We start from the raw sequence: 21,172 nt of genomic DNA, 5'->3' as shown, positions 1-21,172 counted from the left end.
TTTGACCAGGAAAAACGATTCTGAAAAACTCGACAGGTGCTGCATCGACAACATCTTGTTGTGTTGATGTACCGGTAAAATCTTCGTCTCCCCATGACCACACTGGCACCTCATAGTTTACGACAGACCAGCCTATTGCTCTATAAGAGGTCAACATGGTTTCTTTGTCAGCACCCCAAGTGCTGCCAGCCAGTGACAGTGTCTCAAATATCTGTGGCTTGCGCGAACGACTTGAACATAATGACGAACATTATACCCAATATCTTTGAGTAGTTAGTGGTAGGTATCAGAGGGAGTCTCATTTCAGTCGTCCAGGTGATGAACAGAGTGGCTGTGGATTTAGCGGCGGATATTTTCATATTCATCAGTTCCGGAGATATCATCCTGCCTTGGGGAACAACTGGCATCCACGCATATAGTTGGTTATCCAACGATTCAAGCACGCCTATGCCTTGGAATAGCTAGGCACGGTTGGTGCTATCGATGGCTTCGAGACGTCAAGAGCCACCACAACTGTTCGGTCGCACGGTCTGCTCTGGTTCAGTCCTCAACTGATATGTGTGGATATGGCGTGTAATGTAATCTATGTAATCTTTGGTACTGGCGACAAGAGGGAGATCCGTCTGTACGATTCACCTTTACTGGCATCCTAGTCTGGCTTCTGTAGCTTTAGATTGAGGACACTTGTTAAGTACTCAACCCCGGGTTCGTCCAGTGGCTTTAGCATTATAATATAAGCTACCGATTAAAATAACACGCGCACCTCTATGTTACTGTCACGCCTTCGAAAGTAACAGTCGTTCTATCATCCTTCATTCCCGGATTCCAGAGTGATTTAACCGTTGCTCACAACTTACGTAATCCTATTCCAATGTTGCATTGCTTCAGATGGTCTAGCCATTTTCCGCCTGTTCTAGTCTACTAGCCCGTTGACTTCTAGATTATCTCCCCTAACCATTGAGTCTTCAGGGTTCGTACGACAAAGCTCATCACGCTCATTTGCTAGTCACGTCGGCTCTGCTGGGAAATTTGGTTTGATTTAGGGTATTTGACCAGCAGGTACATATGTAGCTAGCGGCTGCAGCTTTCCGAGGGTCTGAGGGTATGGGTATCTCTTTGAAGCGGTGATTGGTCAATTCTCTGAATCCTTGCTAATCAGATTTTCCATGGTTCAGAAAAGTACTGGGTGAAAGGTTATGAAGTCGAGTGGTCTGTTTACGGAGACGATGATAAGAAGGTGGTCTGAGCCAAGGGAAATTACGTTTGCCAAGTCATGTCATTTATCAGACCGGGTGCCACAATGGTGATGTCTGGCGAACAGTGGCAATCTCCTTCTTATCCTCCTAGGAGCATCTCCATTCACAAAATGTGGAGCTGTCAATTTGCTCGGCCAGCGCTGTATCCCTCTGTAGTGGGATTATCTAGGGCATTTTTTGATTACCGACAAAAATCGGATAAATTAAAACGCAAAATTATGAATGAAAAGTTCAAATAAAAGTTGACATCACTGTTGCTATCGGTAGAACTTTGCGGCTACTTTTTATTGGTCGCTAACTTACCGAATAATATCGGTTATTACCGAAACTATAAGCAGTTTAATTTTACCAATTTTTGTCGATAACAAAAAAATGCGTTAAAGAATCCCACTACTGGTCATTACCTAGGTCGGAATGTCAAAGCTCTTGATGCTCCTTGAAGTCCCCTAGCAACTGACAGGTTACTGGCCTCCAATAGTAAACTTTTATCGGCCATATAACCCAAGGAACAGATATTCATCCGCGGTATGTACAAATTAAGCAACTACGAGGGGCACTAGAAAACCTTCTAGCCTAGGCAACATGCGGTGTCGCCAGGCGTCTTTTGACATTTGTTTTGGAAAGTTTGACAGTTTATAGCATAAGAGTACTCAGGACAGTTTGACATGTGACCATGTGTTGGGTTGTTTTCAGTAGCTTGATTGACACACCTCCAAAACATAGTTTTTGAACGCTTTTACAGCATCTTCAGGCGACGAAAATTGTTGACCATGCCTTTTTTCTTGATGTGCTGCAATCAAATGAAATCATTGGATTCCCAGTCAGGGCTGTACGGCGCATAACCCATCAATTCCACGTTTTGTCTGGTCAAATACGCGCTGATTTGAATCGATGTGTGAGAGCTCGCATTGTCATGATGCAGAACGATTCGTCTTCTCTTATTCGTTTTTCGAATTCCTCAGGAGCCTTCAGGCAAACAAATTGTAGTGTAATACTCAGAATTAACCGTTCTACATTTCTCAAGCCGTATAGTCGCCACATGGTCGATTCTTGTTTTGTTCGGGCTCATAAGCATAGATCCAATATTCGTCTGTGACGATCTTATAAATGTCGTATGAAGCACCGCGATTGTTTTTGTTCACATTTTTTTGCACAAATCCACAAAGCCTTTTTTGAGCGATTGACCAATTTTGCTAGATCTAGCGAGGTGTTCATGCAATATCAAATCTTAGTTGGTTGGTGAAATGCCCAAGGATGCCTCTATCTCACGGTATATAACATGGCGATTTTGCATTATTCCATTTTACAGGAACGATGCATTTCCGGGGCGCTGAACAGCAATATGTGGAATAAGATGCTGCGTTTATTGTTGTTGGGGAGACCCCGGAGGTGTCTCGTATTTCAACGATAATGTTGGAGACACACTGAGAGATGTTCTGTAACCAGTGCTGCCACGGGAATGGCCCATTTCGTACATCGATTACATCTCACCGATGTTGACACGGGGTTCTTCTATATCCCGGCACGGTAAAAAAAACTCGGACCAGGCATTTGGGAATTTATTGATCAAATTGTTGAGATAAGTCTCCTTGTCGAAGATTCCATCGAGTCAATCCGATGCATAGAACCGACCGCCTTGGGTTTAAGGCACCATGTTACAGTACATTTTGCGACGTTCTGGCCAGTTTGAAAATTATTCTACAGTATTGCTCTCACTACATTGTCGTCAGTTTCCCAAATTCTGCCGGTTAGCGACTTCAGCCACTTAAGTCTTCCGTGGATGACTTATATAAGCTGTCGAACGTGATCACAACTTAGGCGCCATCGAGCTATATGTTCAGGAGTATCATCAAGCCTGTAGTCCGGTCAAAATAGACATTGAAATAGCAAAAATTCCCACAAAGCTGAATTTTGGTGGAGAGCTAGGGTTTGCCATTAGAAGCAACGTCCTAAAAGTCCCCATCGATCCCATGTGTGCAAAAAAAATTATTCTGGGTCAAAGGTCAAAATTTAAGGGTTTTTAGGTTTTCGGATTTATTTTTTGAAAACGGTTGATCTAATCAAAAAGTGACTAAAGTAAATATTGTAGACAGAAAAATTATCTACAAGTTTGACCCTTACAATTTTTTTCTTATAAGGAACCATTCTTGAGATATAGCTGTTCTAAAAAACACATGATTTTTATGCACTTATAAGGGAAATATGCACATATTCAGACGAACCGGCTAAAATAAGCGAAGTAATCGGGTCTGTCCCCCAAAAATATATATATTTTCTTGAAGAGCGAAATTATAGCTATCTTTTAAAAAAAATTCCAACAAAATCGGAGTCTGTTTAGTAGAGTTATTCAATGTTAGAGTCATTTTATGCAAAAATAGCCCATTTAACCCACATGTATAATCGAAAGCCCAACGGGAACGACCCCAACGAAAACTCTCCGATTTTTTTCAAGTTTTGTCCGAAGGTAGGGTTTGTTGCGCTGATTACGGAAATGTATAATTTTCAACGGTTGCGGATCCGGTTCGCCGATTATTAGATCCGAAAGGCCAAATTTAAAAACCGGGTTAGACCCGGTTCTACTGAACCGATTACTGTAAAGTGGATATCGTTTGAAAGCTTGCGGAAGTATCTAACACATAGTGTCGTTACTTTAACCGGTTCGCCTCATAATGTACTTACGCGACTAATTTTTTATTTGACCTTTAGATCGAGATATCTCGAAAACGGTAAGTCTTTTTTAAAAAGCATAAGGACCAATCTTGTAGTCAATTATTTAATCTACAACTTTTACTTTAGCGGGCTTTTGCTAAGTATTACCGTTTTTGAGAAAAATTAAAAAAACTGAATAATGCCTCCAAAAATGACCTTTGACCCCGAATAACTTCTTTTGCACACATGGGATCGATGCGGACTTTTAGGACGTTGCTTCTAATGGTCAACCCTAGCTCTCCACCAAAATTCAGCTTTGTGGGAATTTTTGCTATTTCCCCCTTATACGCATGTCTATTTTGACCGGACTATAAATGGAGGTTCTCGCTCGTACATTTGGACCTCTCTCTCCTGATCTTGAAGACGTGCTTGGGGGTAGGAAGTCCGTCTCTTAGATCGTGACAGGGATGCTCACGGCGATAACACTCAACCAGGAAATGCATCGACAAAATAACATACTACCTATTTGCTTAGTCAACTAAGCTTCTTTGTCAGCAACCGAAGTGCTGCAAGCCAGCGACTTGAGAACCTTGTTCCTACTTCCGTTCTTGTCGCAAATAACTGTGAATTGCGCGGACGACTTAAACATTCTGTCGAACGTTACACCCAATATGAATTGACAAATATGTTCAGGGGGCCTCGTCGAAGTTGTTAACAGTGTAGCAGTGGATTAAGCGGCAGATATTTTCACATTCTTCAGATGGAATAGCTGCACGTCCGATATGTAGGTATTTAACATATTACTTACGTCATCGACGATAGGACCCGATACCAAGATCGTACAACTAGCCGCATACATCACGATATCTATGCCGTCTGGAGGATGTGGAATTTCAGAATGCTAGAGGAAAGTCCTCTTCGAACAGATTGGCATGGCTGACGGTCAGCGTACGTAAAAATACTTTAAATGACATTTCCATTCGTTTCCATAGGAACAATACAAAACGAAACATAACCCACGCTGGCGGAGTTCGCTGTTTAGTTTCGTTTTGTTTACATTCGCGAGTGCGAACAAAACGATTAGCGAAAAGTACTCAACTCCACAAGAGCAGATAAAAAACTAAATAGTACTAAACACATGTGAATAAATCAAGAACGTTTGATGGTTGATAAAATATTCACTGTGGTATGTTGATGTTGGTTTATAGGGTTGTTATGCAATCACATGTGTGTGTGTGCCTGTGTGTGTCATTGCCATAACGCACGGCAAACGTTTGCCAAAAAATCTTTTTGTTTCGGTGGTGAATGAAACAACTCGGCAAAGCATAGCCGAAGTACATTTGAGGAATCGTACGGTTTTCATATTTTTACATTGAAAAGTTTGTGGTTTTGTTTTTGTTGTGAGAATGAAACGATTCAGAGAAGCTGAACAGTTTGTGGCGTTGTGTGATTGGTACGGGAATCGTTTTGTTTGTTTACATTCATTGCTGACGGTATCGAAGGCCCGTTCCATTTCAGTCCTCAACTGATATGTGTGGATATTGCGTTTAATGCTGTTGTGATGCTGTGCATTTTCCGGAATCCATGCTGATGTTAGGCAAATGGGAAAAGGAGTAGTGCCTCTAGAATCTTTGTTACTAGCGACAAGAGGCAGATCGGCCTGTACGATTCGCCTTTGCTGGCATTCTTGCTTGGCTTCAGTAGCGGCACCAGCGCTGCACCCCTCTGGTCATTGCCTAGGATAGAATGCCAAAGCTCATGATGAGCATTAAAGGCTCCCAGCACCAGACGGTGAACTAATATCAGGAATATATCGCGAGGCACATTTGTTTCCTGGATCGCGGCGACCATAATGTTTCACCGACTCATAAAGTCTGCAGTTTCGCTGACTTTGTTGGGGAGGCCGTTGCAACAGAATTGCAGGAACGATGCAACATGTGGTTTTAGATACTGTTTTTTTTTTTGTTTTGGGAGACGCTGGGAGATTTTCTGCGCAGCAAGCAAAATCATATTGCAGTAGTCCTGAGAGCGGCTAAGTCCAGGGAAGTCTCGTAAGTGCGCCCATTCCTACATCCATTACATATGACCGATGTTGACATCTGTCGAACGTGATCACAACTTGGGCGCCATCTAGCTATTTGTTCAGGGGGCGTCACATATGTAGACAATTAACCTATCAAAAATGTCATGAACGACAGAACTTCACAGATTCCATAGGGACAAATAGGGAACTGCTTCTCATCATGGGGAGGAGTAATGTCTCAAATATCTTCCCTACCGGTGACAGAAGGGGAATCATTGTCTGGTTTCAGTATGAGGTGAGATGAGGACGCTTGTTAAATACTCAACTCCGGGCAGGGCTCTTTTACGTCTTCCTGCCTCATCGGTCCCTAACTATACAGGCATGTTCTGGAATTCATCATCCATTTCACATCACACATGTACTTAACTTGTGAAAGCATAGTCGTTGTTTAACTTTGCTACTAGACAGACGTGTTACTGCTTAAAACGGCAATATTTCGTTAACAACAATTTCATAAAAAATTGCAACGGTTTATTTATTTTTTTGTTCTTTAATTTAAAAAAAAAAAGAGACAGTGCACTGTCTTGCAGTGTTCCAATTTTTTGCATGCGTGCATTAATTGCATTGCTTGCAAAACCTGAATTAACCACAACGCAAAAAATAACAATAATTAAAAAAATAGCCGCAATGAGTGTTACAACAAAAAGTAATGCAACTGATTGCATTGATCATCAAGAAGAAAAGTGGCAGGAAGTGTCGACTAAAAGAAAAATAACTATGTCCCCACCTTTAGGTAATTCGCCAAAAAGGAAGCAAGTGGTTGATGACAACCAGCCGTCCACATCCAACAGATTTAGTGTGTTATCAACTATGGAAAATGAAGCAGATCAAGCTGAACCGAATCAACCAGAACCAAATCAAGCTGTACCAAAACCGCCACCAATTTTTATTCCGGACGTCAAGAATGTTACTAAAATGTTGGATAGTATAAATAAAATGATTCCAGTTGAAGATTTTAATTTTAAATCTCTTCTGAAAGGTGAAGTTCGTCTAATGATAAAAAATGTTGATTCGTACAGAAAAGTAATTAAGCACTTTGATAGTAACAATATATGCTATCATACTTATCAACTGAAAACGGAAAGAGCTTACAGGGTAGTAATTAAAAATTTACATTACACCACCGATGTATCGGATATAAAAGCCTTTTTAATGAGTAAAGGTCACGATGTAAGGAGCGTACGTAACGTAATTAGCAGAAAAACCAAGGAGCCTTTACCCATGTTCTTCGTTGATTTGGACCCCAAAAGTAACAATAAAGAGATTTATAATATTACTGGCATATTCAATAACATTGTTACTATTGAACCCCCAAGAAAATTTGACGACTTAGTGCAATGCTTTAGATGTCAAGAATTTGGACACACAAAATCATACTGCCGTAAACCTTTTAGGTGCGTTAAATGTGGTTTAGGTCATCCCACATTAGAATGTAATAAACCAGAAAATACCGCACCTAAATGTTTGCACTGCTTGAACACCCATACAGCTAGTTACAAAGGATGCCCGATTTACCAAAAACTGGTTCAAAAGAAGTCTGCTCCCGTGTATTCTAAACGTAACGAAACTGCTTATGAAGATAACACCATGCCCAACCAGACTTCAGATAACTTTGTGTCATATGCCCAAGCCGTAAAAGGTCAAAGCACGGGAGAAATAAATTTGTTAAGCAAGATAGAATCTTTGCTAACGAAACAAATAGAAATGACAAATTCTTTAATGAATATGATGACATTGCTAATGTCAAAATTATGCAAGTAGATTTGATCATTGCTGAGTGGAATGCCAATGGCATTTCAAATCATAGAAATGAAATAGAATTATTCCTTCATAAAAATTTTATAGATATTCTACTTATTTCTGAAACTCATTTTACAAGCAAATCATACTTCAGAATTAAAGATTATGACATTATAACAGCGAATCATCCAGATAACCGAGCCCATGGAGGTGCAGCTATAATTATTAAATCTAAAATTATATACGAAGAAGCGGAGCCAATCTTAGAATCTTTTATGCAGGCAGCTGGTGTTAATATAATATGCGAAAATTCAAAAGTATCTATTTACTCCGTTTATCTTCCTCCTCGATTTAATTTAAAATGTATACAATATGAAAATTTCTTCAAAAATCTTGGAAACAAATTCATCGTCGGTGGCGATTTCAATGCCAAACATACTTGGTGGGGATCTCGGCTATCAAACCCCAAAGGAAGAGAACTGTATAAATGCATCGCTTTAAACCATTACGAAGTTTTGTCAACTGGTAGTCCTACATATTGGCCTGCAGACCCAAATAAAATTCCCGATCTAATAGATTTTTTCATCTACTCAGGAATATGCCAGTCAATGCTAAGTATAAACGCATGTTATGATTTAGACTCAGATCACAGTCCAATTATTCTTAACTTTAGTACAAGAAATGTTCATAAACATAAACATAAAACATTAATTACATCAAAAACCAATATACCTATGGTACAACATCACATTGAACAACACCTAAATTTAAATATCCCGATTAAATCCGGAAAGGAATTGGAAAATGCTATAGAACATTTAACACAAGTCATACACAATGCTACAAATCTATACACTCCCGATAAAATTGATCTAAATTCCACAAACTTTTATGTTACGGCTGAAATACGATCAATGATAAGAGAAAAGAGACGATTGCGCAGAATTTGGCAAAATTCGAGACACCCAATGGACAAAACAAATTTAAACAGAGCTTCAAATCGGCTTAAAACCCTTCTAAGTGACTACAAAAACCAATCAATTGGAAGCTTCTTAAGTAATTTAAGCCCAGATGAAAGTAACGAGCACAGTTTATGGAGAGCAACAAAATATCTTAAGAGACCTCAAAAGAGAAATGTGCCTATAAAACATTCAAATGGAAATTGGTGTAGGTCAAACAAGGACAAAGCTGAGGCGTTTAAAGACCACTTGGTGAATTCCTTTACACCTTTTGATTTATGTAGTCCCCAACAAAATAAATTAATTTCCGATTTTTTGGATGTTCCATGCCAAATGAGTCGCCCTATTAAACATTTTACGTTTAGTGAAGTTTGTAAGGAAATTAAAAATCTAAAGAAAAAAACACCAGGGTCAGACTTAGTTGATCACAAAGTCATAAGATTGCTTCCAAAGAAGGGTTTGGTGTTCCTAACGACAATTTATAATTCTATTATGAGGCTGTCCCATTTTCCAGTGCAATGGAAATGTGCTAAAATAATTATGATACCAAAACCTGGCAAACCTGAAAACCTGTTATCATCGTATAGGCCTATAAGTTTATTATCCATATTTTCTAAACTGTTCGAAAAATTGTTTCGAAAGCGACTTCTTCCGATTTTAAATAATATAAATATTATGCCAGATCATCAGTTTGGATTCAGAGAAAATCACGGAACACCTGAGCAGTGTCATAGACTGGTGAAGGTTATAAGAGATTGTTTGGAATGTAAGCAGTTCTGTTCTGCAGCCTTTCTGGATATCAAACAGGCGTTTGATAGGGTTTGGCATCAAGGCTTGTTATATAAACTAAAAATGTTATTACCTGCTCCTATTTATTTACTTTTAAATTCATATCTGAATGGAAGAACATTTTATGTACACATCAATGATAAAGAATCTAATTTTGGCGTCATTAAAGCTGGTGTACCACAAGGTAGTGTTTTAGGTCCTGTTTTATATACGCTTTATACAGCAGATATGCCCGTAAGAAATGAGACTATGATTGCTACTTATGCAGATGATACTGCCGTTCTTGCTATTAAAGATGATCCTTCTTCAGCTACTGACTTACTCCAAACACATCTGAATGATATCGAGAAATGGTTTAATAACTGGAATATTGGAGTCAATACTGAAAAATCTGTGCATGTTACATTTTCCTTAAGGAAAGGAAACTGTCCTTCTCCAAAATTGAATGGACTTACAATTCCTTCTGCGGATTGTGTTAAATATCTCGGTCTGCACCTTGATAGAAAACTTAACTGGAAAAATCATATAACATATAAGAGACAGCAACTAGATCTGAAGACTAAAAGAATGTTCTGGCTTCTTGGTCCAAAATCAAAACTGAGCCTGAATAACAAATTACTACTGTATAAGACCATTCTAAAGCCTATTTGGACATATGGAGTACAACTATGGGGAACAGCCAGCAATTCTAATATTGAGATACTTCAACGATATCAATCAAAGACGCTTAGATTGATTACGGGTGCTCCTTGGTTTCTTAATAATAACGCGATTCATAGAGATTTAAACATAAATAAAATTACAGATGAAATTAAAAAAATTAGTACTACGTATCTTAACAGATTAAGTAACCATTCGAATGTGTTAGCAATTAATCTATTAGATGACACAGATGAAATTAGAAGACTAAAACGAAGACATGTTTTAGACCTCCCATTTATTTAATGAGTTTCATAAAATATGTAATCTGAAATTAAAATTGTAATATGTATTTATTGTTAAATCCACTGGGGTTTAACAATTCTGTTATATTGTAGTAATTATTAAATTTGCTGAATGTTTCTTGTAAATAGATTGCAAATAAAAAGAATAAATAAAAAAAAAAAAAAAAAAAAAAAAACTTGTGAAAGCCATTGCTGTTCTGTATTTCACGTGAAAAGAGCTATTATATTTCACGAAAGAACTTTGGAAAACTTTATTAGAGCTTTTAAATTTTATCATTAACAATGAAAAATATCAGTCTGTGTTGGCGCATCAACGAATACACATGCGTGTGTGGGTATGTACGCATTATTCTTTTGATTGTTTACTAAAGAGACGTAAACAAAGAAATGAACTCTTACAAGAGCGCGTACATGTTGAATTTAGTACTTCAAGAAAAAAATACATTTTTAAATCATATTTTGTTAAGAAACTTAAATATTTTTTTAAATGCTCATAGAAAACAAATTGTATTTTAGTTCTATGCAGTTTTTGTAGAAATTTTCAATTATTTTCTTTAAAAAATAGGGATTCACTCAGCTCTCGCCATTAAAATTTCAGTGTGAGAAATACACCCTAACTACGTGTAAAGTGTGTTGCAGAACAGCTTTAGGTGTGTTCGATACACGTAGATGGTGTAGAGGTGAATGCCAGAACATACCCGATAAACTGCTTTGAAATGCAAACGTCTGTCAGAGGATATGATGTCAGGGGGTTTGTGTCCTGTTATAGACTTTAGTTATCTATTGACCTCCAAGAAAATCAAAAAATCGGGTTTGGCCGCCTTTCCTTATGCTGCAACTTTGACTATGCTATCCTTTCGCAACTCTGCATATGGATAGCAAATAGAGGAATTATGTTAATTTGATTGTTGTTGTCGATGTGTTGTAAGCACAAAACTACTGGAGTAAGTTGAGTAGGTTTGGACGGACAGTTGGAAAGGCGCAGTGTGTCTTATGGACGTGTACCGCATGCTGGGCAGATGTTTTGCTCGGTATCATCCTTGCACCATCAATCACACACTACATCAGTTTGAGTTAACTCTCTGCCACCTCAGTGCACATATGTTGATTTGGTTTTATGACTCAGCGAGAGCTTCTTTCAGATTGAATGCTTCCCGGTCTCCCATAACTCAGTTCAGCTTCTCATGGGTATACTACCCTTGTTAATTTATGGTTCCGAAGCCAGTGCTTGGTGTGGTTGACTTCTGAAAGGTCAGTTGCTTTGTCATGAAACAAATCTCACGAAATTAGGCGTTCTTAGATCGAGTTCCCCACTACTGCAATTTCATAAAATTACTCTAGTATGGAACCCAATTTAAGAACACCTAATTTCATGAGATTTATTTCATAACAACAAAGCAACTGGCGTTTCGAAAGTGAGCTAGTGTTTGAGAGAAAACAAGTAAAAAAGCGTTAAGTTCGGCCGGGCCGAACTTTTCATACCCTCCACCATAAAATATTCTGAACTAAAATGGAATAACTTAAAATGTCAGATAATGTACATAAAATGCTTCATTCGGGAGGCCCTTTTTTATGGTGCCTATATCTAACTAAATATGTTGACAATTTTTGGTGGGCTAGAAATTGGGAGATACCGTTATATAGGGGTTATAATAAAACATGGACCTATGTTGACAGTTTTTGATGGGAGCCTTTAAAGTCAAATAACTCCTAATTCGGTTAAATATTGTAGCTAAAATCCTCAAAATACCGAAAAACGGCACATAACTGGGAACTTCAAATGTCATTAACAGCTAGTTCGGAGGTACCCCTATATGTGAGTTATACAAAAATATGAACTTAAATGAACAATTTTTGTTGCAGAATTCTTGTTGGCTCTTAAATTTCAAATTACAGAAAGTTCGTCCAAAAACTAAAGCCGAGGTACGGAAAATCGGGAGGTTTGTTTTGGGGCTATACCAAAACATGGACCTACGTTCGGTTAAACATTTTAAGTAAAATCCTCAAAGTACCGAAAATCGGCAGGTATCGTTATCTTGGGGATATGTTGAAAATTGTTGATGCAGATGTGTGGTGACCACTACAACCTTCAAATGTCAAGTTACAGTTAGTTCGGTTCAAAATTGTAGCTAAAATTGCCAAATTACTGAACATCGGGAGGTACCTTTATATGGGAACTATATGCAAACATGGACCTATGTTGACAATTTTTGATGGAGAGGTGTTTTGACCACCAAGAACTTCTAATGTCAAATTACTGCTAGTTCGGTTTAATATTGTAGTTAAAATCATCAAATTACTGAAAATCGGGAGGTACCGTTATATGGGGGCTTTATCCATACATGGACCTTTCATGACAATTGTTGGTGGAGAGGTGTGGTGACCACTAAGAACTTCAAATGTCAAATGTTCAAGTTACAGCTGAAATTCTCAAAATACCGAAAATCGGGAGTTACCGTTATATGGGGCTATACCAAAACATGGACCTATGTTCATAATTTTTTCGAATATAAGTTTTTTGGTCACTAAGAACTCTCAATATCAAATTATAGTTAATTCGGTCTACAAATGTGACTTAAAACGTACCGTTATATGAAGGCTATACCAAAAGGTGGACCTATGTCCACAAGTTTTGTTTTATAAGTTTATTGACACTTAGGAACCCTAAATGTCAAATTATACCTGAATCGGTCTGAAAATGTAGCTAAAAACGTCAAAATACCGTAAATCGGGGGTACCGTTATATGGGGGCTATACCAAAACGTGGACTCTTATGTCCACAAGTTTTGTTATATCAGTTTATTGACACTTAGGAACCCTAAATGTCAAATTATAGCTGAATCGGTCTGAAAATGTAGCTAAAAACGTCAAAATACCGTAAATCAGGGGGTACCGTTATACGGGGGTTATACCAAAACGTGGACCTATGTCCACAAGTTTTGTTATATAAGTTTATTGACACTTAGGAACCCTAAATGCCAAATTATAGCTGAATCGGTCTGAAATTTTAGCTAAAAACGTCAAAATACCGTAAATCGGGGGGTACCGTTATATGGGGGCTATACCAAAACGTGGACCCATGTCCACAACTTTTGTTATATAAGTTTATTGACACTTAAGAACCCTAAATGTCAAATTATAGCTGCATCGGTCTGAAAATTTAGCTAAAAACGTCAAAATACCGTAAATCGGGGGGTACCGTTATATGGGGGCTACACCAAAACGTGGACCTATGTCCACAAGTTTTGTTATATAAGTTTATTGACACTTAGGAACCCTAAATGTCAAATTATAGCTGAATCGGTCTGAAAATTTAGCTAAAAACGTCAAAATACCGTAAATCGGGGGGTACCGTTATATGGGAGCTACACCAAAACGTGGACCTATGTCCATAAGTTTTGTTATATAGGTTTATTGACAATTAGGAACCCTAAATGTCAAATTATAGCTGAATCGGTCTAAAAATGTAGCTAAAACCGTCAAAATACCGTAAATCGGGGGGTACCGTTATATGGGGGCTATACCAAAACGTGGACCGATATAGCCCATCATCGAACTTGACCTGCCTGCAAACAAAAGAGGCATTTTCCCAAAATTTCAGCGTTCTAACTCCATTTTTGTGGATGCTAGAGTGATTACCACAGACGGACGGACGGACATGCACAGATCGACTCAGAATTTTACCCTGATCAAGTATATATATACTTTATAGGGTCGCAAATGAGTATTTCAATGCGTTACAAACGGAAAAACAAACTTATGGGCCGATTCCGTACAGCGAGGCGAGTCGTGTCGCGTTGTCAAATGCAATTTTTCGATTCCGTATGGCAATATCGCCTGACGTCGTCAAATTTTGTCGCCGAAATGTTCATTTTCCGGCGACAACAAATTAGCTGTCGCCATACATTTTTACTAACGAATAAAAATAAAATAAAAAAAAAATAAAAATAACTTGTTATCGACGATTATTTTCTATCGCTGTACGTAGTGCATTTTTTAAATTTTGTCACAGAGACGATAGACGACGCGACATGACTCGCCTCGCTGTACGGAATCGGCCCATTAATATACCCTCCATACTATGGTGGAGGGTATAAAAATCTTCGAAAGATCTACACGCCAATATACGTTGACGTGAATATCGACATCGTAGGAACCACGAGCTGTATTGGCCATACAACGACATAATTATCAGCCCTATTCTGAACTCATGGGAGTTGGGAATTTTTTCCCATTCCCACATTTTCGTATTCTGAATAAAATTTTTGTGGGAGTTTTTTCTCATTTCCCATCTCCTCTCATTCTGAATGAAATTCGAATTGGGAATTTGTTCCCATGGGAAAAAGGATGCATTCTCTATATTGAATTGTGGGAGAATTTGGTGTCTTTTTGTGGGAAAAATCTCCCCAGCAAACAGCATGGGAGTTTGAAAAAAATGTTTCAAGAAATTTTATATTCTTATGAAATTTCATATTTAAGACATCTACAAAATTATTGCAAATATTTATAAACGACATGCTTTTGCTTAATAAAATCATAGAAATGTACTCTAAAAATGTCAATAGTAGACTTCGGATTTTGCATATTCTTATTAGATGGAAATGGACGGATTTCTTGGGTTAAAAAGAGCATGGCTGATTTCCGTATCGTCCGTCGCTTAACAAATGTCTTCAAATGTGCGGGTTATTATCAGGGCAATCATGAATATATTCCTCGGAATTTTCCGCACGGAAAATAATTTTAAAAAGTGAAATTCTTTTAAAATCAATATTTTATTCATGATTGCCCTGTATGTTTTTTAATGCCATAGTACTTAACAACTGCGAAGCAACGTGTTTCAAAACTTCAAAAACACACTTTTTTAACGCAGGTAAAATGCAAACATGTATCATTTTTACTTCTGATGCATTTAGTTGCATTTTAGAGGAACAATTCATGAGTGTGCAACTGAAATATTTTGACGAAGTTTAAACAACACAAAGCAAATGATGATACGGAAGTCAGCCCATTTGTTTTTTATGCACTGATATACAAAAAAGTGTCATGGCTATTTCTATAAACACAGCACAGCAAATAAAAACAAATCAATTTCAAAAGAATTTTAAGCAATAATTATTAAAATATATTGCAAAATAACTATAATATACTAGCGGACCCGGCGAACTTCGTCTCGCTATTAAGGAATAAAATTTCATACAAAAACTCAATTTTTGATTTTTCCAATTTTGCGACTTTTCCAGAGAGATTTTCCAAAATTTTCTTCCGTAAAGACCTTCTCCTCGAAAATACGAATAACTGACAAAAAATTTTACAGAAATCGGCCTAGCCGTTCTCATTTTATGAATTACTATACATTTTTTACACCATTTTTATATATATAGATACAATCTTCACAAAATTTTTTGTTGCTTAACAATTAAAAAATTCACGTTTGACTTAAAAATCCATAAATTAATGCACGGTTGTTGTGCGTTTGCTTAGCTAATTCAAAAACCGTGCATTCAATGCAAATATGCATTTTGTATTGTAAAACAAAGTTCCACCCCCAAAAGTATGCTATAATAATTTGTGTTAACTAATTCTGAAAAATTTTCTCCCATGTTTTGCTGCTCCCACGTCGTTGAGAATATGGAAATCGTGGGAATGGGAAATTTTGATCCCATGGGAATGTTCAGAATAGGTGTATATTTAAACGTATCAAGTTACAACGATTGCGTTGACTAGGCCATGTTATAAGAACGAGTTCGTCGTAATGGACAAATATCCTATAGAAGGCCAACTAAGTTAGGCTGGCGAGGCATAAAGACGATTAGTGCTGTTTCAAATATGCACATTAGGGTTATAACATTTTTCCATTTTTTTTTCAAATATCAAAAAATAAATAAAAAATAATATATAAATAAATGCGTTATCAATTTTTCTCTACCGTCAACAAAGTTTCCACACCGATTGCATTCAATTTTTCCATTGCAGTTATTTCTATTAGTTCTTCTATTTTGATAGCAAATCGTTACTGGAGTGGTATTTTTCTGTTATAGCCCTAATGTTGAATTCTCCGACGCCACCCACGAACTTTGAAATTATCTTATCACTGGTTTCACTTTAAACGTTACTCTTCAAGTTTCAAATTGAATTATATTTATAGCCAGTAGAGTTGGGCAATCTAGTTCCTAGTTAACTGTCCTAGTTCCTAAACGTATTCAAATTCAATTATAATTATTGCCAGTAGAGTTGGGCAATCTACTTCCTTGTTCACTGTCCTATTTTCAAACAAACGATGCGATCGATTGGAACTACGTAATGAGCAAGAGCTTTCAATTAAACTGGATTGACATAACTCTACAAGCCAGCACTTGAATCAAACCATGCGTTTGTTGAAATTAGCTTTAGAACATTTAATTAAGCACAAAATATATCTTCAAACATGCATTGTATATTAAGTTTATTTTTACTCAAATAAAAAATGCCTAAATAAAAAAAAATATTGAATAACAATGAGGACTTATTTCAAAAATGTATGTATTAATTTAAAATCTAATATAGCTAAAACTCTTAAAATAAATATCGCTAAGACTAACAAACACCACACAACAATACTTAGTATTATTATTTTGTGATTTTGTGCTTTATGATGGAATATATTTTTCTAAAATAGCTTCCAATTTGTTATGGCATTCTTCGGCAACTGATGGCGAAAGATTTCCAAATGCATATATCCAATTCTTGACAACTAAATCACTCTCACATGTGGACATATTTATATCGCTTATATAGCGTTCGGGAAAAACAAAATTTTTAAAATTTTTATTGTTCTCTTCGTCAAGACTTTGATTTAATTCCGATGGTGTTCTAATGTTGATTTTACGAAGATTATTCGATTTGACATTACGAAATATGTTTTCGAAACGATTGTAATATTTGAAATTTAAGTGGCAACGACTTAAGGTGTCCTGCTTCTTGAAGTGACAGTATTTTTGACAGGCACGTCTAAAGGCCAGTAGACAAACGGTGACTGTGTAAAATAGAGATTAAAAGGGATGTTACGATAGTTTTTGAGTTTATCTTTACACAAGATTTTTTTTGTTTTTATACTTACGATCCATTTGTAAATCCTTTGCAACATTTTCCCAAGCCTCTAATTTGCTCAGACAATCCCCTTTCCCATAAATTATTGGATATTTTTCTATGGCAGTCAGTAGGGTCACGGTTTCCACATGTTTTCTGGGAGTATCGCTTAACGTTTCAAATGGTCCCTTCGATGTGGATGCTTTCGCCTCTGCTGTAAAAGTAATGCATAAATCGCTGTTTGTTGATAATACAATTGCATACTAAAAATTCTACACCTACCCATCTTGACAATACGAGCTCTCATTTCAATCGTCGCACAACGATCTATTTCTTCCATCATTTTATTGCTAACAATATAATAATAGGGTTCTTTTGTCGAATATCGTGCCTCAACCAGAAATTTCATTCGAGCTAAAATACGCCACCAGTTTAGATGCCATCTGTTATGAATACCCATTTCAATATTTTCCATATATTGGCAAAAGGCTTTCTTCAATGCTTCCCATATGGAATTGATATTTTCTGCAATAAAAGCGGAAGATTACAAATCGAATAAAAAATTATAGCGAGGCGCTGGGATTTATACTTACTTATATTCGGAAATCTTAAATTAAGGGTACGATATACACATAAAGCCTCCATGTCATTATATGATGCTGGCATTGAGTCTTTGCCACTTTGAATTACATCTTTATAAAGTTGATTATATGTACCAATGGAATCAACAATTTCAGGAAGAGTGGAACTGTAGGCTAACCAGCCATTGGCAGCTGCAATGAAAACGAAAAAGAAACAGAAATTGTTAAGGGTATGTTGAAATTTTTAGAACAACAATTTAATTAACCCACTTAACGCCGAGAATTTTTTTTGCGAGAAAACTTAGAATTGTTTTTGTTTAAGCATTTTTTAATAAATAACTTTTTCTCTAAAAGTATAGCTTTCCTGCAATCGGACCTTATTTTAAAAGTGCCAAAAATTTGGAGCGTAATATCGGTGTATTCTCATATGTCAATCTCTTAGTTTTTGATTGAGAAAATACTCTTAATATATTCCTAACTAATCCCCGACTTTATACGATTCTAACATTAAACTTAGAATTGTTTTTGTTTAAGCATTTTTTAATAAATAACATTTTCTCTAAAAGTATAGCTTTCCTGCAATCGGACCTTATTTTAAAAGTGCCAAAAATTTGGAGCGTAATATAGGTGTATTCTCATATGTCAATCTCTTAGTTTTTGATTGAGAAAATACTCTTAATATATTCCTAACTAATCCCCGACTTTATACGATTCTAACATTTATGACTTTTATCGCATATGTAAGTTTTTCATCATAAGTCGAAAATTAAAAATAAGTCGATTTTTTTCAATAGCTTGGGTTTAAGGCCAATTGCGTGGAAACGCGTAAGGAAAATGGAGCCTTCTAAGCGTGAAATGACATAACAGACAATACTATAACAAAATGCAAAAAACCCACAAAAATATTCGAAAAACAGAGTTTTTCGTCAATTTTTGCAACCATTTTTTTGTGGCGTTTAAACGACCAGTGGCTTTATCTGGTTTAAGTAATACCGACGAACTTCTCTATAACGAAGTCCCCATAACAAATAACTCTCTGTAAAAGATTGTCTTTTGTCTCTCTATAACGGATTGTCTCGAATTAAGTCAAGATTCTAGAGATACTACTTCTCCCCATGATAAGAAGAAGTTTCCCAGTTGCCCAGCATCAGCATGCACGGTGCGCCTTAACTAAATTTAAATGAAAGGTGCTTACACCTGGGAAGTTTTTGCGGATTCCGAAACTACAATGTTCATATACATATGAGAAAAATCAAAAAATCGGCGGAGGGATTTTCAAATAAATCGCGATCAAAGTTCACATTTTTAGGGCCTTTTAAGGTTTTCACAATTTTGCTTGGAAGGAAATGTTGTAGCAATGAAAATTCTCCACAAGATTGACTTCAATGATATTTTCGTAGGTTTTACCATTTTTGAGATATAGAAGTTAAAATTGGGACAATGTACTGACTGTGTGGCCCCATTTAAATTTAGTTAAGGCGCACCGTGCATGGTTCCCGGAAAATACACAGCATTAGCATTACGCGTCATATCCACACATATCAGTCGACGGCTAAACCAGAACAGGTCGTGCGACTGAACAGTTATGGTGGCTCTTGACTTATTGAAGGCCTTTAATACCGTCAATCATGCCGATGAGAAAACTTCCAGCCGTGTTTGAAACCTTGGATAATCAACTATATGTGTGGACGCCAGTCGGTTGTAAAATTCAGAAATAAGATGTCCAAGAAACCTAGAGTGAAACAGGGAGTTCCCTAGGGCGGTGTGATATCTCCGGAACTGTTTAACCTCTACCTTACTGATATTCCACACTTTTCAGACGGCATGGAGATCGAAATGTATGCGGATGACTGTACGATCTTGTCGCCGGGTCGTATCGTCGATGACATATGTGTGCATGTGAAAGGTTAAATATCTACATAGCTGACATAGTGCAGTTCTTCCATCCGAGGAATATGAAAATACCCACCGCCAATTCCACTGCTACAATGTTCACCACCTGGACTGTTGAAATGAGGCTCCCACTTATTGGTAGATGGTGTCTGATTCCGATCACTAACTATCCCAAGATATTGCGTGTAAGGTTCCGACAGCATGTTTAAGTCCTTCGCGTAAGCCGCAACTATTTGCGGCAAGATCAGAAATAAGAACAAGGTTTTCAAGTCGATAGCCGACAGCACTTTGGGTGCTGGCAAAGAAACCTTGTTGCCCGCTTATAAAGTAATAGGGCCGGTCTGTGGTAAGCCATGTCGCGCCAGTGTGGTATGCAAATGTTAGCGCCACGCAATGGTTGAATATTCAAACCTGCCAGGAGTGGGATTCTCTAACGCATTTTTTGATTACCGACAAAAATCGATAAAATTAAAACGATAAAATTACAGATCAACTCGAAAGAGAATTAATAAAATGCTTACAATTTCGGTAATTAACGAAATTTGCCAGTAAGTTAGCGACCAAAATAAAGTAGTCGCTAGGTACTACCGATAGTAACAGTGTTGTCAACTTTTATTGGTAATTTTCATGCATAATTTTATGTTTTAAATTTACCGATTTTTATAAATAACCAAAAAATGCCTTAGAGAATCCCACTACAGAATGCCGCCATAAGGACTGCAAGAGGGTGCCCCCTCCTGAGGAGACGACGATTTCACCGGTACATTAACACAACAAGATGTTGCCGATGCAGTACCTGCTTGAGTGTTACCGCCTTGAGCATTCCTTTCACGATCTAGTGGACAGGCCCCCACCCAGGCACGTCAGGAGACATCTTCATTATCTGAAGATAGAGGTTCAAAAGTAGAAATGAGAATCTCTAGAACAACGAGTCAATCAGGCAGTCTTGAATAGCATTCATACTAATGCAGTTGCGCAGGCAGTACAAAGGTACAGTCCATCACTTATCATCCATCGAAGCGGAAGAACGCCAAGGCAAACACAAGTGATTTTTAGCCCAGACAATGCAGCCTCTTCAATTCATATTGGGCCCGAATTGATGGCACAATACCCAACTCATTTTACTCATTCATGTAGGATATGGCGGCTAAAACCTTCAAAATACCAAAAATTGGGAAGGTACAGTTCTAAGTGGCCATATCAAAACGTGCAC

General features: G+C 37.3%; 2 protein-coding genes across 10 annotated transcripts in view; both read right to left on the bottom strand.

The window, feature by feature from the left end:
* The window catches only part of LOC141396394 (uncharacterized), a 229,678-nt gene that overhangs the window by 160,627 nt on the left and 47,879 nt on the right, over positions 1–21,172 (bottom strand). The window lies entirely within an intron of this gene.
* The window catches only part of Hmr (Hybrid male rescue), a 69,634-nt gene continuing 65,297 nt past the window's right edge, over positions 16,836–21,172 (bottom strand). For 6 of the 9 annotated variants that reach the window (XM_073971821.1, XM_073971822.1, XM_073971823.1 and 3 more), the window contains exons 8-11: positions 18,079–18,258; positions 17,768–18,010; positions 17,517–17,699; positions 16,836–17,432 (exon numbers count right to left, since the gene is read on the bottom strand). In XM_073971821.1, the coding sequence (XP_073827922.1) occupies positions 17,047–17,432; positions 17,517–17,699; positions 17,768–18,010; positions 18,079–18,258 (992 nt within the window). In that variant the 3' untranslated portion in view covers positions 16,836–17,046. The remainder of the gene's footprint in view (positions 17,433–17,516; positions 17,700–17,767; positions 18,011–18,078; positions 18,259–21,172) is intronic. The other 3 variants (XM_073971828.1, XM_073971829.1, XM_073971830.1) reach the window with 1 other exon arrangement.

Source organism: Musca autumnalis, unplaced genomic scaffold (genome assembly GCF_047663935.1).
Source record: "Musca autumnalis isolate F117 unplaced genomic scaffold, ASM4766393v1 scaffold_3, whole genome shotgun sequence".
Taxonomy (NCBI): domain Eukaryota; kingdom Metazoa; phylum Arthropoda; class Insecta; order Diptera; family Muscidae; genus Musca; species Musca autumnalis.
The sequence above is the reverse complement of the archived record's forward strand: the minus strand, read 5'-3'. Positions and strand labels throughout refer to the sequence as shown.